The sequence below is a fragment of the Amaranthus tricolor genome, chromosome 10 (assembly GCF_026212465.1).
Source record: "Amaranthus tricolor cultivar Red isolate AtriRed21 chromosome 10, ASM2621246v1, whole genome shotgun sequence".
NCBI classification, from domain to species: Eukaryota; Viridiplantae; Streptophyta; class Magnoliopsida; order Caryophyllales; family Amaranthaceae; genus Amaranthus; species Amaranthus tricolor.
Window position 1 is genome coordinate 2,914,066 of NC_080056.1, and position 17,332 is coordinate 2,931,397.

At 32.0% G+C, this 17,332-nt stretch overlaps 3 protein-coding genes and 1 non-coding gene across 5 annotated transcripts; 2 read left to right on the forward strand and 2 right to left on the reverse strand.

The window, feature by feature from the left end:
- Positions 1-4,709, reverse strand: LOC130825862 (protein trichome birefringence-like 1). Its single transcript, XM_057691307.1, has 5 exons — positions 3,548-4,709; positions 2,464-2,656; positions 2,176-2,369; positions 1,926-2,084; positions 1-1,012 (listed from the first exon to the last, which is right to left on the reverse strand). Exons 1-5 carry the CDS (start codon positions 4,537-4,539, stop codon positions 658-660), a joined length of 1,893 nt encoding a protein of 630 aa, XP_057547290.1. The 5' UTR covers positions 4,540-4,709; the 3' UTR covers positions 1-657.
- Positions 4,710-6,245: 1,536 nt separating this feature from the next.
- Positions 6,246-8,828, reverse strand: LOC130826152 (protein DELETION OF SUV3 SUPPRESSOR 1(I)-like). Its single transcript, XM_057691710.1, has 3 exons — positions 8,615-8,828; positions 8,369-8,468; positions 6,246-6,600 (listed from the first exon to the last, which is right to left on the reverse strand). Exons 2-3 carry the CDS (start codon positions 8,463-8,465, stop codon positions 6,467-6,469), a joined length of 231 nt encoding a protein of 76 aa, XP_057547693.1. The 5' UTR covers positions 8,466-8,468; positions 8,615-8,828; the 3' UTR covers positions 6,246-6,466.
- Positions 8,829-10,840: 2,012 nt separating this feature from the next.
- Positions 10,841-15,675, forward strand: LOC130825878 (thioredoxin-like 3-1, chloroplastic). 2 transcript variants are annotated; one of them, XM_057691327.1, is made up of 5 exons: positions 10,847-11,303; positions 11,725-11,799; positions 14,702-14,768; positions 14,864-14,881; positions 15,344-15,675. In XM_057691327.1, the coding sequence occupies exons 1-5, from the start codon at positions 10,999-11,001 to the stop codon at positions 15,440-15,442; spliced, it is 564 nt and encodes a 187-aa protein (XP_057547310.1). In that variant the 5' UTR covers positions 10,847-10,998; the 3' UTR covers positions 15,443-15,675. The 2 variants fall into 2 exon arrangements, with proteins under 2 accessions (XP_057547311.1, XP_057547310.1); XM_057691328.1 differs by lacking the exon at positions 11,725-11,799 and having other exon boundaries at positions 10,841-11,303.
- Positions 15,676-16,692: 1,017 nt separating this feature from the next.
- Positions 16,693-16,774, forward strand: TRNAS-GCU (transfer RNA serine (anticodon GCU)). Its single transcript has one exon. It is a non-coding gene; the product is annotated as a tRNA-Ser (tRNA).
- The last annotated feature ends 558 nt before the right edge of the window (positions 16,775-17,332 follow it).

Consider the following 17,332-nt stretch of genomic DNA (forward strand, 5'->3'; position numbering starts at 1 on the left):
TATTATTGATTGATAATATAACTAAAATAAATTAATATTCATAAATTCATGATATACAAAGTATAAGGACCAAGGAGGTTATAATAAATTACATCAAAATGTAAACATCACCAAAAATAGCCAACTCCACTTTAAAATCACCGACACTAAAATTATCCTTAATTTTGAAAGAAAGATTATATTTGACATTTGATATTTCTATTTTGCACTATCAATAAATATGCCATAATACACTCCAATTTTAGAGAGGATATATCTCTAATCTTTCATAGCATTTTCCTTAATTTAACATATTAATACAAGAGAACCTATTTACTCCTATATTTGTACACAAATAATAATTATTTAAAGTAAGTGGAAAATATTTTTTTGATTCTCGGGTAGACTAAAGGATCCCTACAGCCAAGAAGAGATTAATCCTTCGTGTAGATAGCGAGAATCAACCCCGTATCATTAGGATAAAAGAGAAAGACCTCAACAACTAGGCGTTACCCAGATTTCTCGAAAAACGAGAAAATAGTATTCGCTTGTATTTGGTATCATCACTATTCACTAAACTCGTCAAATTTAGCTTCCTGTGAAAATAATTGGCTAAAATTTGTGTCGGGTCGACGATTGTACAATGAACATAGCCTTTGAGTTGGCGTTTGTTTTGGCTCATGTTTTAGTTTTTTGTTGCTTCTCTTGGTATTGCTTTCTTAGCATTTCGGCATATAGAAGCTCATTCCAAAAATCGGGAACTCCAGGAAGGCACCAATGACTACAGTCTTGAAATCTCAGCGGTGATTTTTTCTCTTCCCCGGATAGGTGTTGCTTTCGGTAAATTGAGGGGTGCGCATCCTTCCTATAATCTGTCATTCTTGTGATATTAAGATAGGAAATCGGAATTTTCATGCCCTTCATTACCGTCTCAAACACTTTCATTTTCCATGGATATTCTGTTAGGTAGGTCTCGTTCCTAATCGGTTCTGTCTCACTGTCGCATTGGCCTCCGGAATTCCATTGCCCACCGCTGTAAAATAGAATGTTGAAAGAGTTTTACCTAGATTATATATCTTCGTAATTCAATATATAATGAGCTAAAACTAAATTCTTTTAATTCAATTCAGTGCCCAGTAAGTAGTGTGAATTGAACCCCTTATCAAAAGAATAGAATAGAAAGCCTTCAACCTTTCGGAAACAACTAAATTATACTTTTATCTTCTAGATCTACTATTAAGTTGATCTATAAGAGTTAATAATTCTTTTAGAAAAACAAATAATCTACTCCCTTCGTCCCCTTTTTCGCTCCATATACTATTCTGGTCCGTCCCATATGGTTTGCCTTATTACCAACTGGACATGACCCCACCTACAATATTCCACGAAAACCTCCTTTCTCCATTTCATATCTTTTGTTACAACTTGACAAAAAAATGTGAGTTTTTTGATCTAATGTAACAAACAATATGAAACGAGATGGATCAAGTACAATTGATATATGTCTCCAAGATTAAAACCTATAATTACTCCACTAAAGGACGTAACCTACTTCTAAAAGTGTTCGGATTAGCTTCGGTGGGATACTATTGATCAAGACTTTGCTGAGATTCTACTTCATGGCATGATCCATATTATGAAGTCGGTGATCTAGATTGGCAATGTAGGCAATATACCCTCTTTCTTCAAATCGATCGTTTTCTTCAAATGCAGTATGAATTATCTACTACTTGGAATACATAAACAACCCATTTTGGTAAATGGTACAAATCATTATTATTCCCACCATCTAGTACCGATTACCAAACGGACCGAAACAATCCCTATAAAAATTTATAAAAAAAAAAAAAAAAAAAAAAAGATTTCTATCATGATTTAATGAAAAAATCATCGATGCCAGCAATAGCACAAGTAAACATTGTGAATGAAGTTTGGTTCATACCAACCTGAAATGTGTATTTGAATAGCCGCGGAAGAAGACATGCGTCCTCTGAGGATTGATGTTGGCATCTATCCATCTCCCCCAAGTCGTTATGGCTTTTCGAAACGCTTCAATAACATCCAATTGTTTGTAAACATTGCTTCCTTCTTGATAATAATCCTCCCTGCCGTACAAAAACACATAATTTGGTTTCAACTTAGATGTGGTCGTGTATGACGATAAGGTGATGATAATACGAAGAGCAATTTACGTACCCTTTAGATGTCTTTTCATGAGTCCACCAATGACCAGTATTATAGATTAAAAAATCAGCATTCTTAAAACGTTCAGATTCTTCAACCACAAGATCAAGTCGAAGAGTCTCCTTGGTTGTTCCGTTCTTGTCTTTGACATCCCATGGTTGTACTAGAAAAGGAGCTACAAAGAACTCAACCGTAAAATTATAATCCTATTCAAGCAACACAAGGAAACCATTTAATTCATTAAACATAAAATTCGGACCCAAAAGGCTTATTCATTGAAAATACAAGTACAAATCTTACTTTGAATACGAACGAGTATGAAGCTTCGGTACGAAAGTAGTGCCTACCATAGGCCTCGTATACATTCTTCGGATTTTTAACTGAGTTCTTAAGAATGCAAACCAAAGACTCCCACATATTTCGATTCAACGAATCTCCAACAAAAACTAGTCGTTTACCCTTCAATAATTTCAACATTTGCTTTCCATTTAACCTACATAGGATCGACAATCAATAATAGCTAACAACAAAACTCCTTCAACAAGGGTAAAATTGTGGTCTCGATCACAATTGCGACAATGGTCGCAAAATAGATTTCACGGTCAATACGGAGATGCAAGCATATTTTGGTCAACTCATTCAATTATAAACTAAAGTGCAAAAACAAGGCCGCATCACCGTATCAGCCGTGTCGTAATGGAATTTAAGTTTACCGGGACCAAAATGTAAGCTACATTGACCGCAAAATCATCGAACAACAAAATCCGTTTCACGACCAATACTGCGATCAAGACTGAAATCGTATTTTTGCATTATGCCTTCAACTCATAACCAATGTACCCAAATAGTTAAATTCTCTTTGCATGTTTACTTAGTTAAAGCCCAACAAATATCATGCAATATAATAAGCTTCAATGTAACTAAATTGAAGTGGACTATTTTTACTCAAGAAGACTAATCATAGTCAAAAAGATACCAATTACTAAAATCTAAAAGCCTTAATTTATATATAACAAATATCAAAATAAGATCTAGTCTTAAGGAAACAAGCATGCAAATAGAGAATACTTCTATATCAGAAACTAAATGCATATTATAAATCTTTGGAAGATAAAATCAATTAAATTCAGGAAATTTTCAGCAGATTATAAACCCAAATTTAGAATAGCCTTAAATTATAAGATCTAAAGCAAAATTAAGTATATTCACACAATTATAGAAACTATGATAATAAAAAGCACTAAAATTTACTAATTTAGGCTATACAGCAAAATTTACAAATATAATCATACCAAATCAAATCAAGCAATAATAGAATAATGATAAAATTATTGCACAAAATTAGGAAGAGCTTATACAACCCAACAAATTAATCAAAAATTACCTAGGCAAAGTGCAACCTTTAGGCTTCCATTTAAGCTTCACATAATCATTATCAGGTCTACCATTAAGAAAACAATTAAATTGTTCATCAATTAATTTGCATGATCCAGGTTTATAGAGTGGGTATGAATCATCTTTAACCCATTCTCCATCATACAAATCACAACCAACCAATAATTCAACCAAATTTTTGCCACCCTTCAAAACGGTGTCGTTTGAACTGGTACTATCTGGTTTTTTGGACAAAGATGGAGCAGAATCTGATACTCCAGTATTATTTTTCATCCTTTTTTCCTCTTTCCCACTTTCTATTTTAGTTGAATTTGAGGAAATTTTGGGGGGAATTTGGGGAAGAACTACACTAGTATGATTATTTTCATTTAGGGTTTTTGGGTTTTTTAAGTTTTCAACTTTAGTTGATAAAATTGGAGGGGTTTTGGGTGTAATTGGATCAGTTTTAGTGTCATTGATCTTAAAGCTTTCAACTTGAATCAATGGAAGTTGAGAGATTTCTGGGGTTTTATGAGAATCATCAATTTGTATGCTTGATTTGTGTGGAAGAACAGAATTTGCATTATTTGGCTCAACTTTATCAGGAGGAAGTTGGGATTTTGTCAAATTCTTTGAATTGTTCATCATGGGTATATGAGAAACAGTAGTATTTGAAGATCTAGAAGAGTTTAATTCAGAAAATTGGGTAGAATTAGAGGAAAAATCAGAATAAATTGGAGATCTGAAAGAATTAGTGGGGAGAAAAGGAGGGGAAGTGTTATTGACAGTAAAAATATTGATGAACCAAGAAGAAGGAGAAGAGTAAGAAGAAGAAGAAGGGGAGAAAGCTAGAAAAACAGTAAAAGCAATGAAAATACAGACAACTCCATAGAAAAAATGAGAGCTTTTTCTAGTTTTGAAGAGAAAAAAATGGGGTTTGAAGTCATTAGCAATGTTATTAGCATTTGGGACTAACTGGTATTTTGTGACTTCTGCCGCCATTGTTGTAGTTTTTCAAGTTTTTTGGTGAGTTTAGAGTGTTGGAAATTGGAAAGTTAAATGGAGTAGAGAGGGAAGAGGGAAGAGGGACGAGGGAAGAGGGAGAAAGGGAAAATGGTGATGTGAGGGAATAATTTAGAAATGGGGTTGTAAAGTTAAGTGGAGTACTTGTAAATTGTATTAGTGGGAAACAAAGACGAGTGTATAGAGAACCGACTAGTACTACAACTCTACAAGTACTTAATTGTCTTGAATTTGACCATAGTTATTCACTAATTTTTAAATGAGATTATTATCAGTCTAAATTATTTTTAAAAAAAATTACTTTCTACAAAATTATAAATTAGATTTTATTGTTTTTTTATATTTTTTAATTAAAAGAAGTTATTTGTATGAGTCCGTCACGATGTGACAATCTCATATAAGACTTATTGATTATTTTTTTAGAGATTTGATCTATGTTAGTTTAGTATATCAATAAGAAGTAAATGTTTCTCGATGCTTGTACTTAGTTGTAGTTGTTTGGTAAAAATATTTTTTACTTAAATACTTTTAAGGTTGATACATTTTAAAATAAAAATAGTGTAAATCATGTCTTTATTTGTAAGACTTATCTCGATGATTAATTATTTAATCACATTGGTTCAATAATTATAAGGTATTAAAATAATATATATACATACAGATAAGTATAATCATTAAGAAATAAATAGTTAACTAAGATGGGGTATTAGCAACTTAGAAAGAGAATATATGGAGCAAGAGAGATGAATTATGTCTAAAAATAAAAATAAAGCAAATCTATTACTTCTTTTGTTTCTTTTTGTTTGTTCCCTTTATCTTTTGCACGTATTTTTTAGCAAATTTTAAGCCTGAACATATTTAATTATGCATCTTGAAAAATTATAAAAATTATATATTAAAAAACTTTATATCAAGATAAATCTAACAAGATCTCACATAAATATATTTTATCTTCAATATATACTTCAAAAAGCTAATTTAAATTTCTCTCTTAAAGTAGACAAATTTAAAATGAACAAACAAAAAAGAACGAATATAAACTAAAATATAAAATGATAAAAGTTCATTGAAACCGAGAGTATGAATAAAAGACTTAAATGGTTTTAAATTTATTTACTAAAACATAAAAGATGGGCATGACTGCATAAGTCGAAATTAATAGTCCAAATAAATTTAGATCCAATCTTTTTTTTTTTTTCTTAGATTTATACCGGAATCCGGATTCATACTTTTGGATCTTGACTTAGACCCACAACCAAACCAATCTAGATCCATTGGTATGTAGTGTAAACATTAACATTATTTGCAATCATATCATAATATTAACATTATATAACTCCAACTTCCCTAAACTAAACATACAAATTCTTCGAAGAAACATTAATTGTAACAAACTTTGTTGCAGAAAATACATCTGTTTTTTTGTACGACATATTTATAGATTTTCTCAACCACAAGTCTACAATCATAGTGCTTTTGAGCTACTCCTATAAGAGACCGTCACTCGATGAGATGACCTCACAACAAGAAATTAAATTCGTATGATAATAATTGTTTTAGTTGGGCACTTGGGCTATTTAGCTCATGCATGATGAGCATTTCACTGAGAGACCGTCTCATACAAGAATCTGTATATATCTTATAGAATGTATGACAAATAAGTTGTGCCAAACTAAAACCAAAAATCATACTATGAAAGAAAATGATTCAACAAAGCAGAATGGCAATAATGTTTACATGAATATGTTCCAAACATACCATTACCAGCTAGAGAGTAACCATGATTACTAACAGCTCCACTCCATTGATTTCAAGTTATCAACCAATAAAATTTCTTTAGTTTCAAAATCGAGTGTATTTTGGATGATTTGTAAAACTACATGAATTTAACAAGTAGATAGTATGCTCATTTCTTTTCAGCGACATTACTCTCAAGTTCCCTCCTTAACTGTAGAGAAAAGTCGTCATTAACATCATCATCATCCCAATCGTCTTCCCATTGTTGTGTCACCTCCTTCCCTTCTTCCTTGCTATCCCACTCTGTAAATTCGAACATACAAAGAAACTAGATAAGAGGAAAGATAAGTTCACATAGCTATTTATCTTCACATGTCAAAGAAAATTATTAGTTCGTACATATTAGCAATTGTTTTTCAAATTTTGAATTAAAAAAATTAACAATCAAATGAATAAAATTATAAGAAATAGTCAAGGTTAAAAACTAAATACAATAGTCACATGAAGAAAGAAAGATTAATAAGTTGCAGAAAACAGATAGCTCTAAAGAATTCTCCATCAGTCGAAATTGAGATGAGTGAATTAGAGTATGAAAGTACTTTTAAGCTGGAGCACAAGACAAAATAAGTGCATATAAAAACTATATAGATAAAATAAAGTGAGAATGAATACATGTATGATATTAACGGAAAGAAGGTGAGGCCACAACCAAAAAACGTTACAAAGTTAGAGGGACGTAGGGAGTAGTCAAAAGATGATTAATCCACTTGCCCAGACACTATTTTTAGTTTTCTTGTTTTTAGTACATATTAACATAATCTTCTCTTTAAAATCTTGCAGCTCATCAAATTTTCGTTATTAGCTTACTTTTCATGTGTTGTTAAAGGGCCGGAGCACAGATATACTCAGCAAGCTAGTATGCAAAATCCGTTTGGGATAGACAGAATGCTTGCTCTATATCCTTTTAAATAGAGAAAATAACTAAAGGGGGACAAGAGAAAAAAATAGCCATGACGGCACAAATGGATAGAGATCCTCCATAACAGCCAACTTAAAATTTGTTTCCTCAACAGAACAATACAACAATGGGAAGAACTCAAGCATCTTTTTATCCAAATTCCCAAAACAGAATAATAAACTAAATCAATAGTGATCCAAGATACAACTATGAACCCGTAAAATTAAAGAATTGAAAGAATACTGCATAAATTAAAGGATGTGAGAAAAATAAAAACTAGCTTAACTACAGTAAAGTTAATAATTAGATATTTCAGACAAATTGAAAAAAAAAAGTTGGGTTGGAGAGAATCTTGGATTAGCCTCGTGGTTAAGGGTCCTCCCTTTCACCCTTGTGACAGTAGTAATATTAATACTATATTTTTTGCATACTTATACTAAAAATTTGATTAGATATGAAAAAACAAATACCAACAAGCCGATCAAACTATCCATAGCATACAAATCAATGATAACATTAGCCTAAACACGAAAGAGACCAGCTTCATACACACATGATTCAAACACCAATGCAAAATCCAGTTCTACAGACATCACCTATACTCAGGAGGTTAGGACACAATTCAGCTCTTTTGCTCACCTACGAGATCCTAACTATAAGCACTTCTGGTACTCCATTTAGACACAAATAACAAAAATACAACCATTAATAAATAAACTCGGCAGTGACAAAATGCATAGTTGCATACACATATTTGGTGGTATCCTAATTGATAACAACTGCTATTAATTTGTAAAGAAGAAACAAAACACATGCTTAATAACAAAGTTTCAAACAAACCAGGTTTCTTTTTTCATGTTATAGAGATGATTGATGTTAACATGAATTTTGAAGGTGTAGCGATAAAATGTAAAATTTCACTCTCACAAACAAAACCTAATAATATCGAAAAGCTAAATATTAAATCAAGTGGCTACAATTTAAAAATCGACAATAAATATAAGAATGAGCATAAACCGAGCGTCTATTTCTCTTTCTAGAAGATATGTGCTTAAACTATAATCAGCGGAACAACAATAATTGTAAACTAATTAGGGTTTTTGAAATGATTACCAAGATCGATTTCGAACTCCTCAAATTCATCATCGTCTTCAAACAGATCCATTTTAGCTTCTTCGGAAACAGGTTTAGTAGTGTCATTAGTTGCCATTGCCTGTCAATATCAAATTCAATACATATAGTCAAACCCTAATTTCCCAAATTGCTCGATATTTACTTTATCAAAACCAATTTCAATTTCCTAAGCAGAAAAAAAAAGGTGGAACTGAAAATGAAGAAGCAATCAAGCAGAAAACTTACTGAGCAGGAGAAACTGTTCTTTGTTGCAAAGAGATAGTTGGCTCGGATTTATTTTCTTTCTAGTGTAGGAAAAAAAAAAGACGATAGACGAGAAAAAAGCAACAAAGATCGACTATATAAATCATTCACATCTATTGGCCCGAGGCCCGACGAAGAGGAGGAGTTTCTATTTTATGTACTTCTACCTTTTCTTTCACTGAAACTCTCACCTTCTCTGTTTCATATTTAATTTTTTTTATGCAATTTTATATGTTATTTTAATTATTTACGTAATAAATAATGCACATCTTAAAATTATAAAAGTTAATATAATGAAAGTATGTAATTAGATAATTCAAACAAGATCTCACTTGTCAATATTTTAGCTTATATATAAGCAGTATTATAGAAGTATAAAATAAGCTTGAATGTTGAATATTATTAATAACCGCAGCGAGAGTTTCAAAACGGCGAAAGTATAAGAAATCGTTTTATGGTAATTTTTTAAAATAATTAAAGTTGATGTTTAAATATTTAACAGTTAGTTTTAACTTTTTATATTTAAAATAACATGTGAAATATCATATTGATAATAGGGAGCATTTAAAATACGAAAATTCGATAACATATATTTTAGTTATCTTAGTTGAACTATTTAATAGAACTTAGGATTGTCTCGCACACGATTATTAGGATTGTGATTCTATTTTGAATTGATCATCACTATAGGATCAAAGCATCATCATACTAAGTATATTTAGCAGTTATCATTAGATTATAGAGACAAATGTAAAACGCAAGATCATGCTTTATCGAAGGAGGTTGCGGTTAGTGAGTCTATCGGCTCGGTAGAGACCTGCAAATGAAAACGGATACAAGGCCAACAACAAGGAGAAAAAATACAAGAAACAAAATAAATAAAAACAAGAAACCGGAAACACGACATAAACGCGGCAAGATAAAGCAAGTCCAACAAACTGAATAAAAGTTATCGTCTGAATCCAATCTGTGCCCAGTAAAATCGAACCAATTAGATCGATAACAACACCAGTTTAATTAATAATTATAACTCGACTCAAGCTTCAATGATATCGAACTGATGCAAACCCGATAATTCAATTGATGTTAAATAGACCCGTAATTAATCAGTCTAATCCGAGCGTAACTTGCCGCACCATGTATTCAAAAAGTAACTGGTCCCAAATCCAACAAATCGAATTACACCACTTGGATGAATACCTCAAGCTGCAAGCCACATGTTATGTCATGCATTTCAAAAAAGGCTCAAATATGACACACTAGTAGCCAACCGCAAAAGTTGAGTGGGCATACCACACTGGACCATGTCTGTCCATGACCCACAAATGGAGGCTTGGACTTAGCCTTGAATCTTGATCCCTTGAACTCAAATCTCTTACTTTCCTTGTAGATAAGACTTTATTGGTTTGGTTATTTTCTTCAGAAAACAGGAATAAATAATAAATATCTCCATTGATATTTGCTCAATTAACTAAAGGGAAATTACACGTGAAACGGCGGTAGTAATATTTTTATAAGATTTTTCCACATTTAGTTTATATCTTATTTAACTGCCGTATTATTTTCCGTTAAATTTTTGTCAATTTTCGTTTAATTCACCATTTAGACATTTCTACCCTTATTCGACGTTGGTTGTTGTCTTTATAACTTGCCTTAAATCATTTTTATGCTCTGAAACATTTAATTTACCATTTTGACATTTAATTCACGATTTAATTTATCAACGCTTCTAAATATTTAGGACAAATTACAAAGACAAGAATCAACACTTAATGAGAGTGGAAACATCAAAATGTTAAGTTAAATGAAAATTGACAAAAATTTATTAGAAAATGCTACGGCAGTTAAATAATACATAAATTAAATGCTACTCCTTCCATTTTCGAATGTTCTTCCCGTTTAGAATATTTTATTTTGGAGAGAGAAATTTGATTAAGATTTTTAAGACATATGTAGATGATAAAATATATTCATGTGAGATCTCATTAGATTCGTCTTAATGTATATTTTTTTATTATATATTTTTTATATTTTTTTTATGATGCGTATTTAGAGATATAGAGACTCAAATTTTATCTTGAAAACTATGCAAAAAATAATAAAGAAGAATAGAAAAAACAAAAAAGTACCACATAAAAAAAATCTTACAAAAATGCTACCACTATCATTAACGAATTTGCCTTTAACTAAAAGGTCCGTATTTTGCATCTTCAAGTGAAATCTTGCTCCAAACCCAGCATTTTACATGCCTTTTCTCACCAAGTTTGACTATGCTAATACTCCAACCCTATTCATCAGCCTAAATAACTTCTGGTAAACCCCACGCCTTCAAAAATACAATCATAAATCATAATAGAAGACAAAATATGTTTGTTTTAGCCCCAAATTGTCAAGTTTTTTGCCAAAATTTATGCCAAAGAGAGCATTACCCACGAAAATGGAGTAATGGGTGGTGTTTTTTTCTGCTAAAATCTTCTGGGTTTGACTTGAAAGAGAGAAAAATCTGCAGAAGTTACAGAAGGGTGAAGAGAAGAGAGGTTATGGTGCATGCTTCATGGCTAGATTTGTCTAAACCTAGTAATCTGGAAATGGAACCGATTACAGATTGTGATCATCTAGAACAAATTTTACAGCAGGCTAAAGAGAGTTCTCAACCCATTATTATTGATTGGTTTGTCATTTTCCACAAATTTTAATCAATTTATTTGACTTTCTTGTGAAATTGATAGAATAGTTTTGATTTTGATGAGGTTGGATTATATCAAGTTAGTTTACAATCTGGGTTGTGGAGTAATTTGGTTATTTTGGATTTATAAAGTTTTGCAATTGGGGTTATTGATATGTTTGCTGCCAAGGGCAATCGGAAATCAATTGTTTGTTGATGGCTAACTAGGTAGAGGTTGCTTACATCCAACCCCAAAACCCGCTTAGGTGGGACCCACTTAATGGTATCGGGGCTATAGACAGTTGTTGTTGTTGGATTAATTATGATTTGTGCATACTTTTACTATTTAGCTATTCCTTGTTAAGGGTCTTTTGTTTGTTGAAAATTTTAAGGTGGGTTTTTGATGTTTCTTGGTTTTGGATGGTAGGATGGCTAATTGGTGCAGAAAATGTATTTATCTGAAGCCCAAATTGGAAAAATTGGCTGCTGAATATGAGAACAAGTATGAATTCTCTCTTTAATAGATAAATTTAACATGTTTTAGTTTGGGAGAACTTGGGGAGAGTAGGATGAAAAGATGCTTTTGTGTAGTATCCTTCTGTAATTCCTTGTGTTTTTTTTTATCTGTGTTTGTGGGCATTTACCTGCAGTAAGTGGGCATCAAAGATTGATATTTGGAGATATTGCTATGTCTGCCTTTATTAGCTCTTTTGCTTACCCCATATGTAAATTATTTATGCACTTATAATTTTCAAATGATTTATAGGATGTGTCGTAGTTACCCGTGCTTGTCCTAGTTGCAAGAAGTGTGTGCACCTCGTGTTTTCACGATTATATGTTGAGATTGACAATAAGTCCAGCTAAACTTAACTCAAGTAGACGCGCATTACCTGATTTGTTTCTTGCCTAATCAAAATTTCAGTATCCAAATGTCTACTTTTCATAATTGTAAATCAGTCAAGTCTCCTTCACACTAACCTTCGTCTCTATGATTTAGCCAATAATGTGATTGTGTGAAGTAGAATATTGGATAATTTCCAGGATCCGTAGTTGAATTTTTTTGAGTAGGAAACTTGAATTCCGCAACACAACTTCAACTTACTAGTTACTACTTCCTTTAGCTCAAACAAGTTAGGTCTAGATATACCACCTACAAGTACCGTGATTTCCCATTGGTGTACCACCTACAACTACAAGTTTCTCAAGTACATTCAGTGATAAGATCCTTCTGTGGCATCCACAAAAATAGTCCAAACGATAGAATCTTCGGGTAGTTTAGTTGGTGTTTTCCCTGGCTTGACATCATACATAATCTGAGATTCCCTTTTGGTATCTCGTCATCCATTTGCTTTTCCAACTTGAATTTCACTCAATTTTTTCTTGAACCTTAAAGGCAAGCTTCTAGTGTGTGTCTGCGAGGCTGCATGCTATGGGTCTTACATCACCCTTATGCTCATCAACCATCTTCATCTTTCATTCAACATTAGGGTCTTGCATCACTCTTTCTCTGACTTATCTTTCAATGTGCACCTTTTTTGTGATGGAATTGCACGCAATAAATTGAGCTCTGACGAGTGTTGTGGTTTATACGGCTTTGGGCTGCTTTTTGAGCAATTGTGTAGGCAATGTCTTCTTGGCAAGCATACACCTACATAGTGTCATTTCTTAATTCTTAGATTATGCTTACTTTTATTCCTCACCCTATATCTAATGGCCATAACCTGGCTACAACAATCTTCCAAAATTTATGTTTCAGAAAAAGCTTCCTCTTAACACACCTACCATTATAGTTTTCTCTCATAAATATTGGAAACCATAGTTGAACAGAAATTGTGCCTTGTGTCTTCTTTTCTTTTTAACGATTAGTTGTTGACTTAGGGGGCGTTTGGGATATTTATTTTAGTGGAAAGGGAAAGGAATCCAATAAGAGAGTGCAAAGGAAACTATTGTGTTACTTTAAAAAGCTGTTTGGTTTAGATAAATAATGGAAACAAATCCTTCTAGTTATTGTTGTAGAAAGGGTATTCATGAGTTTTTTCAATTAAGGGAGATGATGAGTTTTTGCTTTCACTAGTTCACAAGGAGCAACAAAGTAGTAGAACGGGTATTCATTGATTGTTTCCATTATCTACAAGAGAAGTATGGAAGACAGCTGAAAAAAGTGGTTTGGATATTGTATCGTTTTGGGGCTGTAAACTAATGGGTGTCCATTCAATTGCTTGGCTTTTTGTAATAGAGTACAACCTATGCATTTATGAATCATGATCGACATTCCAAACTATTTCATTATATCCTATTGATAGCGTATACGTATACATCATGTTATCCAAATGTCATTAAATGGCTCCCACCTAGGGTGAGGTTTGGTGGGGTAGAATGTAAGCAACCTTACCCTGTTAGTGATAACACTAACAAAGAGGTGGTTTCCGATTATCCCTTGGTAACAAACATCATTTGCGACTTGACATAAATAAAAAGTGCAAAATCCAAAACCAAAGAACCATAAATCTTTGGCCCGAACAGAGTAAGGGACATTAAATTCAATTGATAGCTAGTTCAATATTTTAAAATCATGATTGCAAATGTTTTCTCTACTCTTTCACTTCTAACAGATATTGAATATTCCCTCAATATGTAATTATAAGATATAATGTCCCTGTGAAATTTCTTGGTCTGTCATGCTCTTTTTTGTGCTATTAGTGCTCTGGTGGGATGTGGTTGTAACTCAGCTTATAACTCGATGTTACTTTGCGTTTATGTAAAACCTGAATGATATAATTGAAAGAGTATACAATTGACACCAAGGAACAGCGGTATTAGTACCCTTTAGCCATCACCAAAAACTTATGTGCAACCAACCATCATTTCCTTTTACAAGGGGTCGTGTCAGCTTAATGGCTATTTTAGTTATATTACTTCGTCAATTGACCTAAGAGCAGTTGTAATTGGGAAGGCTGTGCAGGAGCGAATCCGGGCTACTAGTATAAGGTTGGCCGAAACACTCATCTCTGCATGTGTTCCAAACCAACTTGGCTGCCGCCTTTGTGTGTATGTTACACAATTCAGTACTATTAATAGGTTTTTAATCAAATGACCCGGGTGATGGCCTAGGAATTAGGTAGGCCCGGGCCTAGATTCTCCCCTAGGTTTGGGGGCCTGAATCTTGGATTCCCGGTGTGCAAGCTTTATCGCATTTTAGTTCCTGACCTGGAAAATCGAGTGATTGACCCATCAGAACAATGCATCAGTCAAAATTTTCTGTACAGTACCCCGTTGCAAACTTGGAATTGTAATGTATAGATATGTTTGCACAAGGATTAATGGAGAAATTTTGATGGTGTCTTGACTCTTGAGCCATCTCTTTCTTTTTTCAATTGACGCGCTTTCTTTCTTCTGTATTGAAGGATCAAATTTTACTGCGTGGACGTAAACAATGTGCCTCAAACCCTTGTCAAACGTGGAAATATCTCGGTGAGACTACTATTGTATTCATTATTCGATTTAGTTGTAATCTTGTTGTTGCATAAATAATAATCATTGGTTTTGTATTTTGCATGTTTCATCAGAAAATGCCCACGATTCAGGTACGTTCAATCAACTTCATCCTTAAACCTGTGTTCTTTAGACTTCAGATATTGTTTTAATTGTGAAGTAAAACTCGGAGGAATCAAAACGTAAACCTATTACTTTGTTTACAAATTCTCAAATGAGACTATCTCTATTGGAATAACCCAATATACACATATCATCTTAAAGTGATTTCATTCAACTCTAAATTGATCATTCACAGTTTTAAATTGATCACTTTTATAGTCGTAGAATAATCATTTATAACCTTAAAGTGATCAGTAGTGATCATTTAGAAAAATAGACTAATTATATAGGCTCGTCTCTCGGATCGGTTTGAAATCTGATTTGTGTCCATATTTGTTTTACATAATTGTAAATCATTTTTGAAATCGGATCAAATCGGGTTTAGTTATAACATCGGGTAAATTTCGGATCATCGGGTTTATTTTGAACAACTTTACTTATATTGTTTGCAGCTTTGGCTAGATGGAGAAATGAAAGCAGAAGTAATTGGTGGACATAAGCCCTGGTTAGTAATGGAAGAAGTTAGAGAAATGATTCAGCAGTTCCTATGATTCTACATACCAACTATAATAACTACCACACTGTTTTTATGTATGTTTCAATTTGACCTCAGAAAATCTTCAAATTTTTTGTCTATTTTGCTGAATTTGTATATAATATCAGTTGGAAGACTACATTTCGAAACTGGCATATCGAAAATCTAGCAACGATATCTTTTCTCCATAGCTAAGTATGTGTACACATATTTCTGTAATAATGGCCTTTAAAATGGTCTTTATACTCTTCTTAGAATCTCAGTAGTTCTTCAAGTGATAATTGTAGGCTTCTTGAAGGGGATTTTTATGGGCGGTTATAGGCTCATCAAGGTGTTCGATCGTCTAAAGCCTTCTGGAAACAGGGGTTTTTGTATATTAATAAATTTTGTAGTTTATTAATCAAGCGTAACTCAGTTTGTAATGTGTTTTTCTACGATATTACTGGTTAGGGGTTTAAAATTATCTAATGTTAAATTTGGCTATATTTTATTTATAAATAATAAATACTCGATTTAATTTTAAGTCGTTGATTTCATTTTAAAAAGTGCTTTGACATGCCTAAGTTGCCAAATATAAAATGATTAGAGGAAGTATAATATAGTAAATCGGATCATTTCCAACATCAAATAAATCATCCCCTTTATCATTAGACAAAAACATGTATTACTAGGTGTACATATATACTTATTAAATTTCAAAAAAGAAAACATAGATTAATGATTTAATACAGTAATAATACATCATGAAATGTATAGTTCGCATTCTATAATGCTCCTTAAAAAAACTTTGGAAACTTGAAAATGGAGCGTAATATAACTAAAAAATTAATTTGATAATTTTGAGATTTTGACTTTTTATATGGTGGATATACTATTTTTTAAATTCACATGGTAATATTAGGCTTTTAATTTTTTCATGTGGTAGATCAATTGTTAAGGACTTTGTTAAATTAATTACCCATTTTGAATATATTTTCGAAAAATATGCCCCATAAAAGTAATCACGACGTTTTTTTTAGGAAAAAATATTATGATAAGTAGTAATAATGAAAATTCAATAAAACCTTAACATTTTGTCTATCAAGTAAAAAAATTAAAAGCTTAAAATCGCAATGCGAATAAAATAAAACTTGTCTATGACGTGGAAAAGCAAATAGCTTGAGGTCACCGAATAAAATTCCCAAAATAAATATTAATCTTTTTGGTTCAATCAGTAAAATACAAGAATAGAATAATTTTTGTATTTAAAAAGTTGTATCAATAAATGTCGCTTTGGCCGAGTGGTTAAGGCGTGTGCCTGCTAAGTACATGGGGTTTCCCCGCGAGAGTTCGAATCTCTCAGGCGACGTTTCTTTTTTGTTAATTTATTTTGTAAATGCTTTGGAAATATTACTTTTTCAACAGATATTGTTTGATGAGGCAAAAATTCTTAAAGTTTTTTTTTATAGCTATTAATTAATATAAAGCGAGCTACTCTCATTTATAGTTCATACGACATAATCTATTTACAAGAAATAAAATTAATGCATTTAAATTAAATAATATAAAATTAACTAATAATGAATAAAAATTTGATAATCCATATTAAATGAGTTTTAAAAGTCAATCATCTTCCTTTTATTACATGAATCATCATCATCTTAAATTTATTACTTATTAGGTTTAGTTTTGATATTATACTAACTTTTTTCTTTCTTTATTTTCTTTGTAGAAAAGTAATTAAAGTTTTCATTTAGAATTTTCTATAAAAAGTTGCTTTAAACAGTAAATTCTTAGCAAATGAGCAACATATTACGTTTGTATTGAAAATTCCCAAAAATTGTAGAAATTTAATCACATGACGCCCTTGTTAATGGAAATTCATATGCTAATTTTACATGTGATAACTAAACACAAAACGTAACCA